Source organism: Dermacentor variabilis, unplaced genomic scaffold (assembly GCF_050947875.1).
Source record: "Dermacentor variabilis isolate Ectoservices unplaced genomic scaffold, ASM5094787v1 scaffold_20, whole genome shotgun sequence".
Lineage (NCBI taxonomy): Eukaryota > Metazoa > Arthropoda > Arachnida > Ixodida > Ixodidae > Dermacentor > Dermacentor variabilis.
The window spans coordinates 2,780,651-2,804,697 of NW_027460368.1; the positions used below are offsets into that span (position 1 = coordinate 2,780,651).

Genomic DNA, 24,047 nt, shown 5'->3' on the forward strand with positions numbered 1-24,047 from the left:
CTGATACAGCTTCATTGTCACAATGGTACCAGTTGAATTAAGCTTGCTTTCAAATGAGTGACTGGCATTTATGAGAGAGAAATGCAAATTCTTTATTGGCTGCTGTAGATGTTTGCCTTGCCATGCTTCAGGTGAGGAAGGTGATACATAAAATGACATGCTCAAGTGCATAGTGCACATTCACACAATATACAGTCATGACATTGGGGTGAATGCAGCTATATTTGCCTGCAGTTTCTGCCAATGTGTTTTTGTCTAGTCTAGTTTATCCTGAAATCTCACTTTTATTTACTATATGCTTTATGTATTCTGTGTTTTACATGGTGAGGGATGTTTAATGGCATACATGTGTAGGAAATGTCAGCACGATGGCTGTTCAAATTTTTCTGTAAAGAGCGCTCAGAAAGTGCCGCAGTGTTAAGGATCTATAGAGAATCATGTGGGTCTCTTTAGGGGGAAAAAAAAATATGTCTGCATCAAAATTCACAAGGCTGTTTGTGAAGATTGTCATGCAGCACTTTTCCTTTCGTTGTGTTGACTATATTACGACTGGCTACTGCTTATTTTAGTGAACCCTTCTTGCGTTCAAACAGCTTTAGGAACATTAGCCACAGTCCTTTCTCACTCGCACTGTAAAGGTAGGTTTTAACTGTTGTTTGTTTGTCAGGTAGTAATTGCCTCGCCTGCTGTTTTCATGCGGAAGTGCGCAAGCATGTGGTGTGCAATAAAGAGCTTCAGCTTTGGTTTGACTGTGCAGGCTTTCCTGCAGTGCTCGGGCTTATCTCACTATGGCACGTGGCCGCTTCTTTACACTCATCCTGACTTGTTTCTCTCTCTCTCAGGAGGAGGCTGCATTGCACAACCTGCTCCCTGCAGACGATGGTGAGCTTGAGTCAAGCCTTTAATGCTGCTTGGTTGTCGTATTTGCGCTGGACATTTTGGTTGACATTGGCTTGTTAAATGTGATCACTGGTAAATGTACCATGCTGTAAATTGCTATGCCATACAAAGTAGGTGGTTGTAGCATCAAACCCTTTGCAGAAAAAAACAAAACAGAAAATAGAAAAAAATAGCAGTGAAGTAAAGTGGTGGCCAAGGAGAGACAATCTTTCGAGTAACTGCAGGCTTGCATAAAGTATTTCGAGATGCTAGATTGGGAAGCAGTAATGGTAAGGATCAATGGGGACTATATCAGCAAAGGAAAGTTTGCAAGTAACATTGTCCTCTTTATCAACAATGGCAATGACTTGCAACATGTTGTTGAAGATTTCAACTGGCAAAGGGTAGGTTTGAGCATTAATATTCAGAATGTAATGTTCAATAACCTGGCAGATGAGAAAGAATTTGTGATTAGTAGCCAGTTTCTTGAAGCTGTAGAGGAGTATTTCTGTCTTAGTCAAACAATTGCAGGATATCTAGCCTATGCAGAGGAAATCTCCAGATAAATAAAAATGGATTGGAGTGCATATGGCAGGCATTCTCAAGTCATGACTGGCAGCTTACTGTTATCCTTGGAAACAGGCATATAGAATCAGTGCAATCTACCCATACTAGCCTTTGGGGTTTTAACTTGAAGGATGATAGTGCATGTTAGAGAAGATACCCTGCGGTTTATTATTTGGAGTAGCAGGATGGTTGCCAAGGGAAGAAAAACTGTCGAGTACAGCAGTGGATTAGATGGCGTGTTGATGGTGTGTAGGTACAAGGAGAGTTGGATTAAATTGGAATGGTGCACCAAGGGATCAGAATCACCCCTGAGGCATTTAATGGATGCAGATGTGCTGTGTATATGCAGTACTGTCTGGTGCACACCCCATACTATTCACCTATGCCTAGACCTTTCAGAATACTCGCATGAGTTTGCATCTGTTGCATTGTTTGTGACAGGATCTTGAAAAGAAGCCGACCGTGCCTGTTGTGAATAGATGAATGGAAACTTAGGTGCAGAGGCGTGCCACGTACTAGTATTCGGACAGACTGAACTTATACAACTGTGTCTTTGTTTGTGCACCTCTCATCATTCCATCAAACAACGTGCTGGCCTTGATGCATCCAAGCAAAGCTTTAATGCTTTACGCGAAGAATGAAGAATTCCTTGCTTTGTGGACCTTGCTTTGTTGAATGCGCACTCCGCGATGAACATTTAGGCCCAGGCAGAGCGTTGACCTAAAAAAAGAGAGAGGGAGAGAGAGAGAGAGAGAGAGAGAGAGAGAGAGAGAGAGAGAGAGAGAGAGAGAGAGAGAAAATAAACAGACAGGCCCGTGCGCGCACACTCCTGTCTATTTTTTTTTGGGGGGGGGGGGGGAGCGCAGCTCGACGAAGAGAGGCCCGTATTTGCCCCCACCCCAGGTGAATGCCGTCCGCTGTGTTGCGATCGTTTATTGCTCGTTGCGGACACCATCTCTTGTAGATAGGCGCTGTCGTCGTGTGCGAGTGGCGTTCCATTACGGTTGGAACATATCGCCAGTCTTTCATCTCTGGAAACGAACGTGGCTGGGCACGCGCATCGCCCGCACATCATCAAGCGACGGGTGTGTTGTGTTTGTGATCTTAGTGCACACGATGCCTGCGTGCCTTCGCAGGCGGAGCATCGTGATGGAGGGGCGGCCGAACATGCTGCGGTGTACTTTGCAGCAGAATAAGGCTCTCAGGGTTCAGCGCTTCCTTGCCATAAGTGAGAAGCGATCTGAAAGCAGGCACTGGGTCAAATGGGTGGACGGACGGATGGATGGGTTATATGTATTAACGTCCCCGTAAGCAGTTAGGGGCACGTATTTGCGATGTGACCAAAACTTACCGGCCAGGCTGGCAGTCTTTCCCTTGTTGGAGAGAGACAGAGAAAGGAATCGCCATAAATGGGAGTGATCATAATAATAATGAACTTGGTAGCGAGAGTTCTATGAGACTACGTGGGAGAGACGAGGTTTCGTGGAACAAAACAGAGCAGTTGAGCGCTGCAGGCACTTTCAGTGGAGGCAATTGTTCTTTCAGGTCCACAATGTTTTCTTCCGTTGTCAAACCGAGAAGCGGCATAACCTGCCGCAACATGTCTTCGCGTGGCGTTTGCGTGCAACGAAGACGAAAGAGCAGTGCTAATCGCGTGTGCTGCGGCGTCCTGCGTGCTTTTGTCAAAGACTGCGCTTCTTTGGCGACATCCTGCAGCGATCTCACGCGCCTTTGAGGTTCTCGCTGTGTGCTCCGATCGTAGAGTTAGCGTAGCTAACTCTGTATGGCATTCGACGCAAGCCGCATCTTTTCAGCGCGTGTGCTCGTAGCGCCGTGTGCAAGTACATCCTACATACCATTTCGCGCTCCACTTCCTTCAGTAACACAATTCGCAAACCTGTGCCCCAAAACTCCGCCCCTCTGCATGTCACGGGCAGGGTGTAACCGCCTGCGTATTGCGCCAAAGTAGAACGGCAACTACGTTGAACGTTTTTTCCTACGTATTTTCGACGTCGCGTCGACCGGTGTCGCCGCCTCCATTGCGACCTGTGCGATAACAGCGTTGTAATCACGACCTAATCGTTTTGCGTGTCATTGTTGGTCAACGCAGACAACTGGTGGGACACATCTACAAAAAACGGCGTGTGTATCTCGTGCCGAGGAGTGAAATCGCCGCTGGCGCGCCACGAAAAATGCTCCGGAACCGTTCCGTGGCACACTCCTCAGAGAGAGAGAGAGAGAGAGAGAGAGAGAGAGAGAGAGAGAGAGAGAAAGCAAGCATTAGTTTGTCATGACGCAGACGTTCCAAATGCGGCCCAAAAGATTTTCATACGAACATTCTGGGGATGTCCATCCATGCGACGCAAACATAGAAAAAAAAAAAGGAAGCGCATCAGCAGGACACTCGTGGGAAGAACGGATTGGTCCACGACTGGCTGCCAGAAAATAGCTCTGGGGAATCGTTCTCAACGTCGAGACGAAGGAGTTGAAACCTGAACTATAAGGGGCTAAAAGATCTATCTGTGGCTTGGTCATTTGGCTATTGTGCGGCAGCATATTTTAGGCAATAATTGATCGTTCGGTTTGTGCGCCTACATTGTATACCGGTTGTACCAGCGACGACTGTATCAAAGTCAACAGGAGACTCGAGACGAAACGGGAACTTTTTTTTTTTTTTTAGCTGGCAATGGGGCGTCGTGCAACGCGTGTGAGAATCGACGTTGCAATAACTATATTCCCGCTAATTAACGCTGTTGTTAATTATTTTCGTGCGCATATGTTGCAGTCGCGGAATTGAAGTCTCTGCAGTGCTCGAGCCATATATATCCGCAGAGTATACATCATGAGACCACATATTCTATCGTCTCCGGAACTTGTGACGAAACGCGTTGGCGTTCTCGCCATTTCCCCCACGATATGCCTTCCACGGGCAGCGTCTGACAAAGCTACGCGGAGCGGCAATGTGTTTGGTCAGGTTTTGGAAACTATAATATCTGGGAAATTACGCTGTCGTTAAAATTCCCGTTAAAGCGACTGTAAAGGAATATGGTAAGTAAAAGTAGATCGATATACTACTCGTGTAGAAGTGGATCATCGTTTTTGGTGTGGCGACATGTCACTTTGTCGCGCATGAAATTGGCGCCCACGGTTCCCCTGGGGATCCTCAGTTTTAACGATCCGCGCTAAATGCGGATGAGTTGACGAAATCAGCAACGTGACCGCCCTTCATGCCGCTCTCTGTAAATGAGTCGGTGCAGACGTCGCACGAGAGGTGCCATATCACTCTTAGGCAAAGTTACGCCCTTTGGCTTGCCCCTTCTGCCACACAACAATAATCGTTATCTGCCTTGATGCGTTTCCTTTCTCTAACGCTGCGAGCACGGTATTTTCCAGTAACGAACGGCACGTGCGTTATCAGAAGGGGCACTCCAAAGGGTGTAAACTGTTCTATGCTGATAACGCGCGTGCCGTTCTTTACTGGAAAGTACCGGGCTCGCAGCGTTAGAGAAAGGAAACGCATCAAGGCAGATAACGATTATTGTTGTGTGGCAGAAGGGGCAAGCCAAAGGGCGTAACTTTGCCTAAGAGTGTAGTCCACAACGGGTGGCGCCGTGCCAATTTTCTATTTTAGTCATATTCTCGCTCACGAAAGCTGTGTTCTCGCTTACGAATGTAGCATTCGTTGTTAAAGAAGCGTAACCAGTCAGTCTAGCTCGGCTTAACATTTCTCTTTAGTATCCCTTTAAGTGGGCGTGTCTTCGGACTGACTACAATTCCTCAAGTGCAGCACTCTATAAGAAAAGTTTACACCCTTTGGGGTGTATATATTTGCCTCACAACGATAATAGTCATTTGTTTTGCCCGCATTTCCTTTCTTGAAAACGCTGCGCTCGTTACTTTCCTGTCGAGAATGCTGGGTCATGCTGATAACGCGCATGCCGTTCGTGACTTGGAAGTACCGGGCTCGCAGCGTTAAAGAAAGGAGACGTGGGCAAGACCGATGACGATTGTTGTTGTGTGGCAAAAACACATCCCAAAGGGTGCAACTGTTTTTAGAGTGAGTACGTGCGCTCAGAAGGTAAGCTGAAGGTCCGCCACGACCACAGATGGCCAGTCTAGACCGGCGGAGTGTTATTTTAAGACACTCTTTATTCGGCCGTGAAAAGTTGATTATTACAGGGGAAAAAAAGTGGAGGCGTAAACTTCCCCATTTTGAATTTCGCGTCGGCACGTTCTTGTGACGGCATGGTTTTCGCAGTATTTCGGCTGTTTTGGCCCACGAAAAGCTTAGCGAAACTTGCGATACTGTCTTTGCTTTCTTTGGATTGCATCGCATAGTCCTTTTCCGTCGATAAAGTGTTCAACTAGTTTGAAGCAGGCACTGTCTATGATGGCACGGCGAACTGGTGATGTAATAAACGCTTCATGGCGGCGTCGGGCCGCCGGTCTTTCGACGATGCGCGTCTTTTCTGGTTTACAAAGCCGGCGGGACGTATACGTGTCCCCTTTGCTATTTCGGCAGCGTAATTTACTGATGCAACCTAATTTTATATTCATCATTGGTGTCCGTTTAATGACTTAATGTTAATAGGTGTATTTTTGTTAATTAGTTGTATATCTGCTTGGATTTCTCGTGTTAATATCCGCCTGTTTATTCTCCTCAAGGACAACAATTATGCTGTCTGCCACAGGCGATTTTTAAAAAACTCCATTAAACTTAAAAATGATCACTCCTGTATAATTAGCCACCCTTATTGTCCGCCTGAGCTCGGAACAAAGCGGGGGCAATTGCCTTCTGCATGCAACTGTGTAGCGTCGCAGTGGGCTAAGCATCCTGCAGGTGCTTTGTCTCCCGACGGGCAAAGTGCTCTGCGTATCTGCGTTGTCGTCCATTTAGCGCGGCGGTCAAAGAAGGTCACAGAAGGCTTCTGCGGCGCATTTCGCAAGCAGAAAAAAAAGGGGGGCGACCTGATAGACGTGCGTATACTGAGAAGCAGTATGGCTGCCTTATGCGGCTGTCCCATCACTTTTAAGTTTTCCGAAATTTTCAAAAATCCCATGTGGCAGACAGCGTAATTGCTTGAGCTGGATTATTCCAAGAGGCGGACATTACTAGCAAGAGGAATCCAAACATATATTCAACTAATTAACTTCCTAATTATTTTGCGGCTGATATTGTAATTTACCAATTGTAGCTGGTGAGCTTGCAAGACGTATCCACCTGCAATTAACCTGCTGAACGACGCCAGTTTCGAGATATTGAAGTGGGCGTTCCACTTAGTTTTGCGCTTCAATGCATAAAAGAATGCTTTGTTACAATAAGTGTGTGGAACGGTGCATTTTTACGTCGAGTTTGGTGACGCATATCTCCAAACTAGTGTCATTCTGGAAATTCATTAAAAGTGGACGCGCCTTGCAAACTCATCGGCTACAATTCGTAAATTACAATACGTGCCTTAAAGTAACTAGAAAGTGAATTAGGGATTTTTTAATTAGTTCAAAAATCTGTTTCGATTTCTCTTTCAAGTAACGTCCGCCTCTCCGAATAATTCAGCTCAACAACTACAGTATTATGTTATCTGCAACAGGCTATTAAAAAAAAAAAATCCGGAAAACGTAGAAATGGTCACCCCGTAATGCAGCAGCCCCGGGAATGTCGCTTGCGAAGCAGCGCCAGGTAGATGAACAATTCTGTAGAAACAAACCAGTCGTGCATTATTCGGTGCGTGCGCGTGCATGCCAATTCTTCCTCTGACAATGCCTCTGACAGGGATGCGTGTCTTTCACCGAGTCGCTCGCGAGATGTGAGCGAGCGAGCGCTCCAAGCCTTCGGACAGTAGAGTGTTTTAGCAGAACGTTTTTGACGGTCCGCTCCGCTCTCGCGTACCCGCTCACAGTTAGCGGAGCGTGTCACGCCGTTCGGGCGCTGTGCCCATGCACGGATTTTGCGATCCCTGTGCAGGAACGGCGCCGAGAGTTTCTCGCCCCGAGATTTCTCCGTTCGCGCTTTCCGAACCGTCCTGGAGCCGTTCGTGTCGTTACAGTGGCTAGAATATTCTAGCCACTGTAGTGTCGTGAAGGAACCTGCAACGGTACGCGCGGCCCCATCTGTCGCCGCGGCAGTGCTGTTTGGTGGGTCGCATTCTTCGCCTTGTAATCGCAAAACCAAACAAATAATGGACATGCTTCTTTTTTTTCCCCCTAGCTTGCGTTGGTTCGAGTTGACAGGCTTAATTAGGGAAATTTTAAAGGCGAAGATTTTTTTAAAACACATTTTTTTAATGTACGGCTGGTTTACTAGCATGACCGAAAGTGGGCTCTTCTCGTGGATTTTCAGTGCCGATGAGGGCAGAAAATATTTGGATCACATTCTGAAGATTTTCGTGGCAGAACATGACTGTGCTTTTGATAGATGCTGAGGGGGAAAAAAAAATCCTAACTGGCCAATATTGTACATTGTCCATTTTCGCTATTTCTTTTTTTCATATTATAGGCGGTGTACGTTGCTCCGTGGTAACCTAATCATTTGGAATCAATACTATTGACCTACCTGCCCTAATCACTAAATATTCTTTCTTAGAGCCGTATAGCCACAACACTTTGGGGAGCTAACGAAAATGTGGATTTGCCGAAATCCACCAAAAGCGCTTCTGACGTACTGGGCGCTTCTCGATATTTTTTTTGTTTTGGTTTTTTCGTGAACACAAATTTATTTCTCGCAAAAGTGCGGTTGATTTCCTTGTCCTCGCCACTCTGACAGCAAAATAGAAAATTCTCATCAAAACTAAAAAAAAAAAATGGCCATTGGGCATGCATGCACCGGCCGAACTTACCTATAACACAGTCGCAGAAACTACTTTTCTGAACTGTCCACGAACCGGCCGTCATGACTTCGTGGTGTGTCGCTTATATATGCGCGACGGCGCGGGATCAAATCGCGGCCGCGGTGATCGCATTTCGATCCCACCGCCGCCCCCCGTTCTTTTAACAAGTTGAGACTGTCGTCGCAGAAACAGCCGGTGTATACATCGCCATCATCTGAGTGGTTTCGTGTGCGTGTGCATACACACACACGCCTTCTCCATGGCTGGCACTGCTGTACGGAAGCTGGGTGCGTGGTGCGCGCGCATTCTCCGGTGTTGTGTAGTTCCACCAGGGCGACCGTCAGAGTTTTTGGCGAGCGTTCAGCTTCCGCTTGGCGATCGCGTTTGGAGTTTTTCTTGGCGTGATAAGGCTTTACAAGAAAGCGTGCGTGGCTGCGCTTTAAGTGACCCGGTGCCCATATACACATAGCTTTGCTCGTGTTGGAGCGTGCAGCCGCGTATAGTGGAGGTTTTTCTTTCTTTCTTTCTTTTTTGCTGCCTGCGTGGTGGAAACCTCACACAAAGGAGCACGCGAAGAGGCGACGCCGGTGTCCGGTTCACGGCGTGCTGGCTTGCGGCGCCTGCAGCGGCAGTTTACGTGAAAAGTCCTTCCCTCGCTTAGAGATATATGTTGGCGAAGAGGCGGCAGACTGTAACGTTATACGCGCGCGTCCGCGCTCTTGCGAAAAGTAGGTTGCCTTGAGCCCTTAATCTGGTGTCTAGCCTGACTAACTAAAGTCGCGATAAACTGCACGCGCGCGGAGACCCGAGCCGAGAAATGGAGAGCAGGCGCGCACGTGTGTGACCCGCGGGGAAGCGCGCTTTGGATTTCGTGATTGCGAAATTCGCCCGAGGACGCGATCGGGCGTACACGGCCTTCTGTGCGACCAGTCTGCGGCCTCTTCCGAACCGTACGGAACGTTCGAGGTTGAAAGGCCGCTGCGATGGCCAGGTTTCGCTACACAAGGGAACTGGAATTTATGAGGCAGCGCACACTCCGCGTGTTCCAGATAGAAGGGCTGCGCGCCACTAATCCTTCCGCGCGAGGCTTCCTTTCGCATCGCACGGAGGGTGCACTGCGCGTAGCTTTTTGACATGGTCGTTCCGTCGCCTCGTTTGTTCACCGCAGAGCGGCGACGGCATGGGGCCACAATTTCAAAGCGAGGACGATAGTTTATTTCGTGGAATTTAGCAGCTAGTCAAAACTGTTGCGCCGATAACGTCTGATTTACGCGCACATTGTGTTTTTTTTTTCAACAAACGTTAATGAATGTTCTGGACATAATTTTATTTTCACTTTATAAATAAGATCATTTTTCTTTCAACACGTATCGGCTAGACGTCGCCACAGTCTCTTCTACTGGAAGAATTTCGACGTGCCATCGCCACGTGTCGTATTTGACAAGCTTCGTTTGTCAATCTGGCTTAACTTAACGATTCGGTGATGAGGCGACGTCGCAGCCTTCGACAGAGGCCTTTAATTCGTCGTCGAGGTCTTGGCTGGCCCGGCACATAACGATGGACCGTCAAGGACCTGATATGGCTGTTTCTGCTGTGAAACCGATTTCTCACAGCGCTTGCGTATAGTGTCGCGCTATCGCATTTTGTCGTAGGCCGTGATGCGTTCATTCATCGCGTTAGCATTTAGAAACACCGTTAAACGAGTGCACGAGTCTGTCTGGGTTTCAGGGCGAGCGAGCAAAATATTACGAAATGCGCGCGATCGCCCAGGACTCTCGTGTTCAACGCCAATCAAGCGCCTGCACTGTTCGATCCGCGGGCTCTCTCGAAAGCCATATACTGTGGCCGTGGTCGACAGTGAGGCGTAGGCATGGACCTGAGAGTTTGGCTCGAAAGAGTGGTCAAGTAACTGGGGGTAATTGTTGTTTATTCCTCTTGTGCTCGGTATGCTCAGCTTGTTTCGAAATTGACGCAGGACGTCGTCGTGCGAGGACTGCAGCGAGGACGCGCCGCATGCGTATTCATTCGCACCTGCCTCCTTGAAATGTGCAAATCTAGCCGCCTGTAAAAAGAACACTGGCGGAAGAAATGTTTGTGCTTTGCAAATATGTGGGAGGGTGCGTAAAATAGTACGTTTTATTCGTCACGTTCGTTTGATCCATTGCGAAGTCGCTTGTTCCGGCAGACTTGCTTGTCATCATCCGTAGATTCGACGAAATTGTTGGGCGCGCTGTAAAGAAAAGCTGTTTCTTTTTGTACGAATCGATTCACTCTGTGTCGTGAAGCATTCATTCATTCATTCATTCATTCATTCATTCATTCATTCATTCATTCATTCATTCAAGGGGGATACGCCATATGTAAACGCAGTCGCATAGTATTAGGCGGGAAGAGGGAAACGGTTGGAGGAGTGAAATAGTTGAAATATTTCCAACACCGTTTAAGCTGCGCAGTTCACGAGATACGTTACAACTAGCGTGCCACTGTAGATATTAATTTACTCATACTGTTAACCCATCGGCCGTTACGAAGCTAGAGGAGGGGTGGGGGGTAAATATAGTTTCCCGCGTAATCTGTAGCCGCTTCGTCGACGGAGAAATGTGAGTAATAGGAAGATCGCCTTTTCGAATGCAAAGAGTAACTATTTAGCTGTTTTGTTGTTACCACCCAGGAGCTAAAACTGAAAGGCAAATGTGCTGCTGAAAAAAAAAAAGCGCGCAATTCTGGAGCGTGTTCTGTCCACTGTGCTCCCAAGCCTCATCAACGACTCTCCCGTGTTGCAGTTGATTTCGCTCTGACCCCTGTCCTTGGGAGAAATGGGACAGCACGATGGAGGGAGGAGTGGGACGCTGTTCGACTCCTCCCTAACAGTGCTGCATGCTTTGCCCGTTAATTTATTGGCGTAGTCTCCGCAATTGGCTATTTTTCTAAATTATTTGTATGGTTCCGCCTATATTTTTTCTATACCCCCAATTACGACATGTAAGCCGGCAGTTTTCTATGGTCAACTGCATAGTTTTCAACAGGCACGTTTCATTCATATGGTTTGGACATTCTCGTTTCCTACCTGTCCGGGCTTACGGACAGTGTTTGTCCGTAAGATTTGTCGTAAAGGCTCACTCACACTAGGCCGACCCGTCACCGATTTCGGCGATCGCGTTTGTTACCTTCGTGTCGGCGCTTCTGTCAAACTGTACCGACGCCGAGCTCTACGCCGACAGTCGGCAGAACTGGCTCGCCGACAGTCGGCAGACCGAAATCGGTGTCGGGTCGGCCTATAGTGTGATTGAGCCTTAAGCATGTTCGTGTAGTTGCTTTCCCCGCATCGAATTTCGTTGACAGTGCGCGTCAGAATACTCGCGTGTTTTTTTTTTCTTTGACCTTCGTTCTTGAGAGCAAGGAAAAACGCCTGATTCGCATTTGGTAAGGTACAATTCCGTTATAACTTTCCTCGTACAGTTAATTCCAGACGAGGATATGAAAAACAACGGCGCCCGCTCTCGTTGTGCTGTTATAGTTCATGTGGCAAAATGAGGCGTTAATTATCTATTAGAAAACCGCAAGGCCTAACAAGTTTGTTGCTGTATAGTATTCATCGGTGGCCTGAGCGACCCTGCCTTCTCGGAAAACGTTCACTATCGGAGCGGTAACCGGTTCTAAAATATCGGCCCAGCGTACGTGTATAAGCTAACGGCGCCAGGAAGTTTGCGACGGATTTCCGGCGAGGCTTCGCATCACCCGCTTTCGAAACTTGTCGTTTCCAACTCTCACTGTGGCAGTCTCCATTGAAGCGCTGGCGTGGGTGTCCGAGTTCATCTAGCCGCTTTAGTGAAACGCATCTGATGCTTTCTTGGCTGTCGACGGGCTAATAAAGTTATGCGAATGTTTAAAAAAAAAGCAATTTGTTTTGCTCGTAGCGACTACTCTTTAAAACCTTATTGCAAAGAAAAAAAAATTCCGTATTGCCTAGACCGTACCAGTTTGCTGTAACGTTGTTGTACTAGGTTGTACGGCACCGCGACTCCGCATCTTAACCTGCCTGGAGTTTTCACTTCGCCCTGCTGTGTCGCTCTCGCAGAGCAAAATGCCTGCGAACGCGTTGTACCCGACGGCTGGCCGTCGCAAGGCGCAGGCTCCGACTCTGTTCGACTGTTCACGTAGCGCGAAACGCCACACAGATGGCTCCGAACGAACGACCCGTACAAACGCCGCACGCCTGTGTTCGCTTGGTCCGGGGCACTGTGAGCGATCGCGACTGCACTTCTGACTCTGAGTCATACACTCGGTCATACACCCAACTGCCCGTGCGACGGCGTCGCGTGTCGTCGGCATTTTTTTTTTCTTTTTTCTTTTTTCTTTTTTTTGACGCTGCTGTCGGCGTCCGAGCGCGCTCCTCCGACCGCACTCGTGGGGCCGCGCAGTGCGGCTTCCCCGCACAACTCCGCGTGTGCCTCGCCACAGTGTTGCCTGGTTCCCAGGGATTCTTTCACTTCGTCGACCTTCCGTGCGTCTTATCCTTCCCAAGAACCTCTCACCGCGCCGCCACCGCTATCACATGACCTCCTATATCCTGCTTGCGATCCGTGTTTCATTCTGTTCCCTAACCCCTCTTTTTTTTTCTTTTTCATCTTTTCGTGGACTTTCAAGCACGCGTTCTTCCTTAGTGCGCACGTATGTGGGGGCTTCGTTGGCCGAACGTTTGCTGATGTGCCGGGAGATCGAACTGGTTTGAAAGAGCGCCGCTGCACTGCAAGGATCCGCAGTCTCGTCAGGAAGCGCCAGCAGCAATGTGCCGGAAGCGGTAATGATGGTAAAATTGGCGCGAATGGTTGCCAAGATGCACTGGTCCTTGCCTACTCCCAAGTTAGCTTCGTCGTCACGAGAAGAAATAGCCGCGTGTGCTAGGGGTGTGGGCTTGCTCATATACGGGGTTATCCTTGTGGTTTTCCGGGATTTTCTCTTTTAATTGCCTGTGGCAGGTAACACAATTTTTCTCCTTCAGCTGTATTATTGGAAGAGGCGGGCATTACTAGCACGAGAACTCCAATCACATATTCATAGAACTAAGAAAAATTCACTAATGAACTTCTGAATTAAATACTTTACGGCACATTGAAATTTACGAATTGTACCCGATGAGTTTGCATGACGTATCTGCTTGAAAGCACTCTCCTGGATGGCGCCAGTTTCGAGGTATTATTTCCCAAATTGTGGCACGAAATACATGTGCGTTCCAGTTACTTTTCTATTTCAATGCATATAACAGCGTTTTGTTTAAAAAAAGTAAATGTAAAAAAATTTAAAAATGTAAAAAAGTAAAAGTAAAAAAGTGCGTTTTCACGACGAGTTTGATGACGCGCACATCTCTATACTGGTGTCGTCCGCGAAATTCGTTCGCAGTGGATACGCCTTGCCAACTCACTGGCTACAATTTGTAAATTGGGGTGTGTGCCGTAAACTAAATAATTAAGACGTTAATTAGTGGTATTTTAATTAGTTGAATCAAATCCAATTAGTGGTGTTTTAATTAGTTGGATGTGCTCTTTAATTTAACGTGCTAGTAATGCCCGCCTCTCTGTATAAATCCAACTCAAGGACCATATGTCATCTGCGACAGGCGATTCTTCAAAAAAAAAATTCCGCAAAGCTTAAAAGTGATCACCCCGCACTTGGCAAATATAGTGATCGACGAATTGGTACACAGAGGCCAGTGTAGTCACCAATAGGTATGGTCACCAATAGGCGTGTAGTCACCAATAGGCGTGTATGGTCGACGAGCGTCGCGCGGAGCCTATACTGTAGCATGTTACGAGCCCGTGGCTACGGGTCCAGGCAGTATATGAGTCTTAAAATATTCTATATAGGAGCTGAATAAATTTTAATTTGAACGCTTATAGCAACGTTCAGACGGGGACCAATTTTTCCTGGCTGCAAGCGTCCCCATCCGTGGTGGCCGTCATTTAAATGCGTCTGCTTCACCGAAATACATTCCGAGTAGCCGCGAGGGTTTGCATGGTGCCCTGCTCGGTGGTGCCAGCGGTGCATTGTCCCCTCCCGGCGGCAGGACCAGGGCCAAAGTCGGGCTGCCTTACTGGAAAAACGTCCTTCGCGGTGGAGCAATCTTTTCTTTTAGTTCGCCCCCCCCTTGTGCGATGCGTCCGACCGATGACGTCAAGTGTCTGTAATGATGCTTGCGCGCGGACAAGCAGCGCGTAATTGATGCTGTTCGACCGCTGACGACACCCGGGTCGCGTCGATGCGATTTGTGGAAAGGTCGGTACACCGTGTGTCGAAGTATACGCGCTGTGGGTAGCTTGCCGAAGTGGCTACAGCTGGCGTCGCAGTAGAAACCTGCCTGCGTAATGGAGAGCAGGATAAATGCGCGCTATGCGTCACGTGCTTGCACTCGTGAACTGCGGCGGAGCCGGTTGAGGCTGCTAGTATCGGTGCACGTGATTCGCTTTGCTGAATAAATGAACGAAAACAAAAGCTGTGGAGAAGAGAGAGAAAAAAAAAGTGTTCGGCCCTCTGGCTTCATTAAAAAAAAAAAACGACGATTAGCAGCGCCCCCGACGACGCGTGCGATAAAGGCGAATGCGCAACGGTGTAGATGTCCAGGGGCGCGTGAAGTGAGCGAGATTGCGGCTTGATCACCCGACGCTGAGGCTCACGGTCACGTGACTCGTGCGCGTGCCTGCTAAGCGCGCGACAGTTGCACGCTTCGGCTGCTGTTCAGTTTCGCTTTTCTGGGTGTAATTGGCCGGGATCCCTGACCTGACAGCACAACTCTGGGCCGTCCAGCGAGCCGAGGAAGCCGCTTCGAGACAAGGTCTCGGAACCGCGTCCGCGGCGGGTGCCCAGACCCACTAAAGAGACGCCGGACTCAAATCTTGCTGATTTGAAATAAAAGGTTACGCTCTCTCTCATCACGCTACAGGAATTGGCAGCGTCAGTTTAGGAACCGGTAATGAACGGTAATTTCTGGAACCGGTAAGGAACTTCTTGGAGGACGGCATTTTCAAGTCTTGCATGCATTAGGATCAGTCGTCTGACACTTTCGATTAATAGGTATGTTTAATCGAATTTTCGTAATTATTCGTCAAATTAATACATTGAGGACATTTAAAATGTCGGCCGCCTCTGTGGGTAAAGCACAGGACCACTAAAACCCAATCAAGGGCCCCTAATACTCTTTGAAAATAAATGTTCTCCTTGAATTCCGTGAAAACTGAGGCAGCGGATGACTTTTGAACATTGATATATAGCACGTAAGAAAAAATAACAGGACTTTACTGACGTTTCGGCCAGGGTCCGGCCTTCAAGGGTGCGATTGCAAGCACAGAGAGTTCAATTTATACATTCTTCTCCGTAAAAAAAAAAAAGAAAGAAAGAAAAAGAAAAAAGAACGAAGCGCGAGCGAGCAAACAAAGCCTGAATACATACTTTACTAACTTGAGCGTGTACAAACGGTGGCATAACAAAAACTACTTTATGACCACCAGTTCGCGCATATTTACTGGCGTCACTTGCATATCAACACCTGCATTGGCTCATGTCAGTCAACGTAAACAACCGCGACTGCAAACTTGTGCGAACATGCAGTGGTGCTATAGCGGGAGTGCACAGTGGCGAGTACATACAGTGGCATTACGAAAAAAAAAAAAAAAGGAAATCAAATCAGGTAGGCAGTTGGTGAATGCCCTACACGTGAACAGGTGCACATTCAGTCATGTCCACAAGGGAGGAAAAGCGAAAGCCGTAGCCAATGGCATGTAAGGAGGGGTGACATACGAGGGGTCGCAGTTGCAAGGAGAGTTTCTTTTGTTCTCCGCTGCAACTAGTGTGCGACCTTCAAGATGGTCAATGCATTCCCGGCTGGTTATAGGACACCTGTACTGTGACCTCCACTGACCTCTCAGTTGAAAGAACTGCGTTCCATTGCTGTCTTGTACAAGTGGTATCCTTTGTGTCTGCGGACAAGCTGTCTTTTATACAAAGTGTACGCTTGTAAAGAATAAAACAAAATGTAAAACAAAACAAACGCGTTGTCTGCCTTTTTCGCGCTGTCCGTGCTTTTCCTTTTCTTTTTCTGCTAAATTGGGAGACTTTCGAGATCATCTGCGCCGTTGCGCATGCAATGGCGGAAAAGCTCTGCTCGATCGGCTGCCATGGATTGAAACAAGCAAATGGCAACCACTGCAGTGATTTTCGAGGACACTATGATTAGCCGAAAAACAAAGTGCGCAATGTGGGAGTGCGACCATTGTGCGAGGGCGGTGATTACGTGGGTAAGTACGATATACCTTTCAACGAGAAGACCACCTACTGGAAATCGCGTGTTTCAAAAAACTTCATTGGGCGTCGGAACACGGGACATTTGGTTTGTTGCGCGTGACTTGAGATGCTGCAGGTCACGCAGCCATCGCACTTTTCACTGTACGCAGTCGGGGAAATAATGCGCGCTCATTGTTCGCTGCTAATTCTATCGTTCAACCGGCGTCTCGTAGAATAGGGCAAGCACAGTGCTCTGCCAAACACGTCACACCTCACCGCGTGGGGAAAGCAATTTCGTGTGCACTTCAAGAACGCTTCCACAGCCACCTGTGAACAAAAGTGAGCGCCCAGGAACTTTCTGAAATCTTACTTTATGTGCAATTCTCCTTGGCACAATGACAAGCCTAAACTGCTGGCATACGCTCATGATGTACCGTGCACAGCGCTTTTTTTCTTCATTTTTCTTTCTGCCAGCAGCCGCAATTGAGTGAGCTCTCGTTGGACTGCATTGACGGCGTGGTTGCGGACACGTGTGCTTGAAAGAACGTGGGGGAGGTGCGACGGCTAGGCTGAGCCAAACACTGAAGTCTGGAGAAAGAATCCGTTCGCGTTTATCCCGATTTGTAATGTTTAGTGGCGCCACTTTTGACAAATGTTGGAACTGACGTGAAGCAGCTTGATGTTTTTTTGTACAGAAGGCGCCACCAGCAAAAAACGCTTGCGAGATTTATTATTTATTGTAAATCTTTTGTTACCAGCACTGCTTAGTAAAACTCGTGAGTGATAGTAATTACAAGACGTTGTATGGCTCTACTAATGCGCAGCGCTAGTTGTGAATTAGCGTGTACATGAAAAAAAAAAGCCAATTTGCACGGACCTGGCCAGCAGAAAAATTAGCTAAATTCACTGCTCCCTTGTAAATTCGTTAATCAACATAAGACAATTTTCTCTTCATAGAATCGCAGATGAGGGCTTGCTGCTTGAGTATTGAAAATTTCAGTTTCAGCTTGAATAGTTTTGCATATTCTTCGGTAATGCGTGACCAAGTATAGCCATAAATTACAAATTTGAAGTAGTAATAACTCATGAAATCTTCATCAGAGCACAAAACAACTTCACATAAAGGATAAGGGCACTGTAGCCTAGAAAACCACTTAATATTGTTGTTCTGCGTTAAAAAGGGGAAAAATATATTCATTGATGAACTTTTGTTTTGCCCGTTTTTAGTAGAGCCTATGTAAATTTTTAATTGCTTTAAACGCAATATCTCTTCACAGAAACCTTGTATAACATTTCATTTAAAGTACAGCCGGAAACGCAGTACAAAGGAGGCTAGTACAGCACAAAAACGCCGTTTTTTGCTCGCACTCTTTTGATTGCCGTCCGGTAACGGTTCAGGCTAGACGACAATATTGGGTGTCATTGGAAAGCGCAGAAAGGAAGCTTTCTAATGCAGCGCAATTCACATCCGTCCAGTTAGCGAAGAAAGCACAGTGCGTCCGCAAACAATGACTAAAATGCGGAGCGCGTGCCGCCGGGATGGGACCGCCAGAAAAAGTTCTATAATCAACCCTGTCATGTTTAGGCAATCGGGCTTTTTCTTTTTTTTTTTTCGCTTTGATAGGTTGTGGGAGGAACACCAGGCGAGTTTGTAATTATTCACGCTAAAACTGTAGCGCCCGCAAAGAACGAAGGCCGTCAGGTTCCTAAGCAAAATCTATGTGATAAACTTTTCATTTTCAATTTGTCTTGCCATCACATCAGTACACGATAGCCGAGGAACCCCCGGTGGGAAAGCCACGTACGCCTGTGTTCTTCGTTCTTTGTATACAGCGCGCTGTACAGTTTTGCCGTGAACCTAGCTATTTCATGTCGGCCTTTGCGCTCTTCCGCAGCGTGATCGAAACGATTTTGTTGAGGTTTTCGCGACTGTACGAAAGGAAGGAGGGAAGCTTGGTTTTATATCGGCGCATTTGACCTCGTTATAGACCGTTTTTTCGTAGGCGCCGCCATATTGTGAACGCAGTGGCGCCACCTATGAGCAGCGCCATATATTGGCTTGGGTGAAAGCTGTTTTTTGCATGGCGCTCGGCGGTAGGTTCTGGCGTTTGTTTTCGCGGTCGTGCGGTCTCTTTAGTATGACGCGCGTTTTCTAAGTGGTAAACGGTTATGTGAGACGTGCTGAAGTGGTTTAAGGCGTCATGGCCGGAATTTCTGCTGGCGTTGAGGTGGACGGAACACGCAGCGCGACGTGTGCGCGAATATTTGAGCCTACAATCAGCCTCGGAGATCAATTGTGTATTTCTGAATGTTGCAATCACTAATGTGACCTTATTGCAGTATTATCCTCTATTTCTAAGCTGACCCGCCGTGGTTGCTCAGTGGCTATGGTGTTGGGCTGCTGAGCACGAGGTCGCGGGATCGAATCCCGGCCACGGCGGCCGCATTTCGATGGGGGCGAAATGCGAAAACACCTGTGTGCTTAGATTTAGGTGCACGCTAAAGAACCCCGGGTGGTCAAAATTTCCGGAGTCCTCCACTACGGCGTGCCTCATAATCAGAAAGTGGTTTTGGCACGTAAAACCCCAAATATTAGATTATTTCTAAGCTGCGGTTTAGGAGCCATGAAACATAGGCGACGATCGTAACAGCGTGGGTACCGTTCTGCTACGATAGTTGTGCTGTTATACTTTGACAAGCGTTCTAACTGTTCGCTGCGGGTTACATTGCGTGACTACTTGGTTCGGTGGATGAGGTTTCCGCCCCTGAATAAAATAGTTTTGACAAGTAATAGCAGCATACCGTATACAATCTCAATTAAGCTTGTCCAGCAAACGGACTGTTTACGAACTGCGCGAACGTCCTAAGCAGTGGTAGGTGCTGGATTACATATATCTTTGTTCTATATACCGCATGGTCCGAGCATACGGCATCAGCGGTTATATATTTATAAACGTTATACGGCGTTAGCCCGTTTTCTCTTGCTTTTTAGAGAAAGAGGATGATAACCGAATTTTTTTTCGGTTGTGTTCGTTCAGTTCTCTACGACGCGTTCACACGTATTACGGAAATTTTGCGCTCAAAAATAGCCATCGCATTCTTTTTATGCAAAACCTCTCATATATTATGGCTGTATACAGGCCATAAAGGCAATGCCGAACCACACATCTTATATATGTATCGTGCTGGCTCACCAACCGCAGTGATCGCTGTGTTGAGCAGCGCCATGGGCCTCGTGCAGCAAGGCTAGCGTAGACATATGGTAATTTCAAGCATACTAGACTTGAAATGCGTAAGAACGATGCCAGTGTATCACAAATATTTTATAGCGCCTGCCGCTCAGATGTTTCGTGGTTGCCTTAGGTTGGCTGTGCACGAGCATGCGCTCTTATGTTTTATGATTTACTCCCTACGCCAAATCGATCAGACAGTGAGCTGATTTACCATTTAATGCTGCTAATACAGACACCGGTTTTCTTTGTTGAATTAAAACCGATATAAGCAAAATAGTTCACAACACATACACACACCGCGACTGATAATGTGCGCACACCGCGGCTGATAAAGCGCGTCATATTTTTGCGCCCCCAAAAGATATTTCCGCCTAATGTAGTTACCGATGCACCGAAAGGCTTCCCTGGCGACCTTATATGAACGGACATGGCGTAAATTTCGCCAAGTACGATCTAAAACATCTCGAAATCGTTCCGCAGCACGCCACATCAATACTTTCAAGCAGCGCCGCGCCGGATCGCCGAAGCCAGAGAGCAGAAAGGGCTCTCCGCGCGCCCTATCCTCCTCGCCCGGTGAAACGGGGTATATACACGTACGTGTACAGGTATTTCGGGAGGCGGACTTCGATCGTGCACCTGTGCCGTGTGCCGCGTTCTCTTTCTTTATGGACGCTCGCGGCCCGACGGTTCGCTAGCCTGCTCTATAATGTGCGCCTCCGCTGACTTGTGCGGGCTGCAGCGCCTGATTTGGTGCAACTTTTATTGTTCTTATTTTTATTAATTTTCTGGTATTTTCTTCTTTTTCTGTGTAGCCAATTTGCTTGTGTTCTGTTTGTAAAATGTTGCGCCTAGTGCTTTGTACGCTGCTTGTAGATTATAAGGCAACTTGCCCCGTTTCATTCGTGGCATCCTCAGATCCCACTGTTAAAATGGTAACCTAAGCAGCTTCCTGATACATCTGTTTCCTTGACTCCTTCTCTGTTTGTGTGTTTAGCCCGCCGTTCGGCATTGTGTGTTTGACTATTGGCCCACTCGGGTTGCCTGTGAGCAGCTTCCCCCCCCCCCCCCCAACACCCCGCCATAAATGAATGCGTGTACTTTATGGGAGACAATTATTTTCATTTGTGTTTCTTGTGCCGTCTGCTGCGGCTGCAACGTTGGGGGGAATTCGATGGAGTGTAGAGGGAGTGCCGGTCGAATCCAGTGTAAACGCGCAGCTGCACGGCATGTGTTGGCTCGAACGCGTCTCGCTCGTGCGTACGCCTGCGTCGGACCATTCTGACGGATCTGAGCGCTTCCCAACAGCGGTTGCGCTCTCGCGTCTGGCCTCGCGCGGTCGCTGTTGTGGAGGCGCTGCTGCTTTTCTTTCTTCCCCGTCTTCCCCTCTATCCCGCGGAGAGTACGCTAAACTAAAGCTATCTAATAGCGTACGTACGTAAGAGCTCCAGCAGCGTTTACGTACAGCGCATGCGCAGTGTGGTGCACGCAACGCTAACGCTAACTCTTTGCGTTTGCTGCTTTACGCTATACTAAAGCTCTCTAATGTAATACTCTCCCGAGAGAGAAACGCCGCGAAGCACGGCGGGGGGCCCACTAGCGCACCAGTTCCCGCGCCAGCCGGCGGGGCGTGCTGCACGAGTTGATCGAGGCGCAACCGACTCTGCGCGCTGTGCGCGTTCTTGTCGTGCTATTCAAAGAGTGATGGGAGTGCTCGTCTTTGAGTATCATCGACCGCTAACTCACCGAAGGCTACTTCATCTGTTATTTTAACCGTGACTTAAAGAAAAAAAAAAACCGTGGTGCGCGCAGGATATTGAAGCGCCTGCAGAATGCGGGGCACGTTATCAGCTTTCAGCATCCTATAATGTGGACGACTTTATTAGTGAAATTTTGTTAGGCATTTGGGAATTTTGATTTTTTTTTCGTACTAGTAATGTCGTAAAAAGTAATGTCCGCCTCGAGCAATCCAGCTCAAGTATCAGAATTGCGCTAGCCGCCACGGGCAATTAAAAAAAATAATTATGTTCATTACAAAAAGAACAGAAAATCTGGTATGTGCTCGAAAATATTGCTTTTACTGATCCCAATCAAATTTGAGTTCTCTGGACTGCTGTATACCTTTGTGTTCCATTGTACACTGACTCTTTTTCTGAGAAGTTCTACAGTTTTACTTGACCCCAAAACTGCATGCCCCAAGGCGCATCCCCCACGCGTTTCGTGCTCTCGAGGCGTCGCGAAGAGTTTCGGCTTAGTATACACACGCTACGCGACGGCCGTATCGTTGCCCCATTTTGTTATAGCCTATACTCGCGATCAGCTTTCTCTGGCAATGAAGGGATAGCTGCGGGCGCGCGGCTGCTGCGCGTGTGTTACGGCGCCAAGTAGTCCGGCAGCGTCTGACAGTGCTTTTTGGTTGCTCGGACCAGACGCTAAATCGACGCAGCTTCCACGTGCGACGGTTTCGCGTTCGCCCAGAAGCGGAAGGGAAAAGCAGCAAAATAAGTAAACGTTTACACTCGGTGGTGTGTTCTGTCTTATTCAACTGTTTTTAATGACGTGTTTGTGTTTTCTCATCCTCGGCCTAAACAAACGTGGATTAAAACGCGGGACTACCTTTCACAAGCGCTATCATCTGTCCGCTCTTTGCTTACGTAGCTTTCCCTCCATAGCCACAGAAAGTTGTCCGCGAGTATGGCCTTAATTCAGCGCTAAATGCGCACTGTCATCAAGTTCCCAAACTCGCTGCATGCAACGAGCTCATTTTAGTCCGCTTGTTCTGAAGTCGCTCGCCCCGTTTGTCTGAGGAAAATAACTGGTTGGCCGCTCGTATCTCTAAAACAAATCATGTGCGCGTGCACTCTGACGCAAGCGCATCGTTTCGAGGTTTATCTGTAGGCCATACACGCGCGCTCAGTTCTCGGAAGCCGCGTTTTTCTCCTTTTCGATAGAGCCGAATTGTGTTCCGCTGTGCACTGCGTGGCAGACATTGCACAACTGGCCTCTGTCCAAGCAAAGGTACTGACAGTGGTCGCGACTTGCGTTCGTTCTAGAGGCGGGTCGAGTCCGCTTCCTGTGGTCTAGGGGCCTTCGAGATAACTGTGATGGCGACGTATGCCGCGGCAGAATTTTGTGCGTCGATTTCCCTCCTCGTATCTCTCGCTTCACGGCTCTTTCAAGCCCTTTAACTCCGTGAACGATAGCAAACCGGACTTATTTTTCTGGTTAACCTAACTGCCTTTTGTTTCGCTCTCTCTCTCTCTCTCTCTCTCTCTCTCTCTCTCTCTCTCTCTCTCTCTCTCTGTTCTTTTTTCTTGAATGTGTAGGGGTGGGGGGTGGGGCAGTGGTGGCAAGTAACGAAAATGCATGATGGAGATTTGTGAACACTTAATACCCTCAAGTCATTTACTCCTCAGAGTAGACAGCGGCACCACGACACGACGATGGCGCTCTGTTGACTGACACCTAAAACTGCAAAGAGTTGTCTTTTTTTTTTCTTTTTTTAGAGCGCTGAGAGCGGCGACCGCGCTTCACTTGGCCAGATGTGTCTTAAAGTCTGTCTGTCTTCTTTTCCAGTTAAGTATGACTGTTCCAGTTATCCCGCCACTTCAAAGCATCATTTTCAGTTTATTCACCCTGTCTCTATGCCAACTACTATATTTCCGTATCTTTTATGACCTTTCCATATAACCGAGATTTAAATTGTGCATCATTGGCGCGGCGTTACTCATCTCGGCTTCCATCATAGGATATTACTACTTCGCGCACTGGAATAGTAGGGATCTGACATACCTAATGTGTGATCTGTATATTCCGAGAAATCCCGACTTATTTTCGATACGCTAAGTTGAATACCTCCACATTCCGACTAAAGTGCGGGAAACTTAACGTAAGGCGACACGTATATATAGCGTTATTTGATATGCCGCATGGAGTGAAGCTTCACTTATGGATAGTTCAGAAAACGGATTAATAAATGAAATAGTATAGTAATTCATTTATAACCCTCGAGTTTTCAATTACAGTTCATTAAAAAAAAGCTTTTAAAACAAAGAATGTAATGTCCGCAGCCACAAATACTAGATATTTTTTTTTAGATTTAGATTTTATTTCTCTCAAAACGAAGTACAGAAATGAGAGAGGACGGAAGGGAAAAAGCTGCCGAATGCAGCTTGAGGACCCCCTACGCCCTACAGAGCAGCAGTGTGGTGAAAAACAAAGGCAGTGCGACAGGTTGCAAGGTATACACAGAAACAGAATCCAAAATCACAAT

General features: G+C 47.6%; 1 protein-coding gene across 2 annotated transcripts in view; it reads left to right on the forward strand.

Annotated features, from left to right (window-relative positions):
* Nucleotides 1-24,047, forward strand: part of LOC142568505 (glycerophosphocholine phosphodiesterase GPCPD1-like) — a 193,105-nt gene that overhangs the window by 7,787 nt on the left and 161,271 nt on the right. For both annotated transcript variants that reach the window (XM_075678417.1, XM_075678423.1), the window contains exon 2: nucleotides 843-882. In XM_075678417.1, the coding sequence (XP_075534532.1) occupies nucleotides 843-882 (40 nt within the window). The remainder of the gene's footprint in view (nucleotides 1-842; nucleotides 883-24,047) is intronic.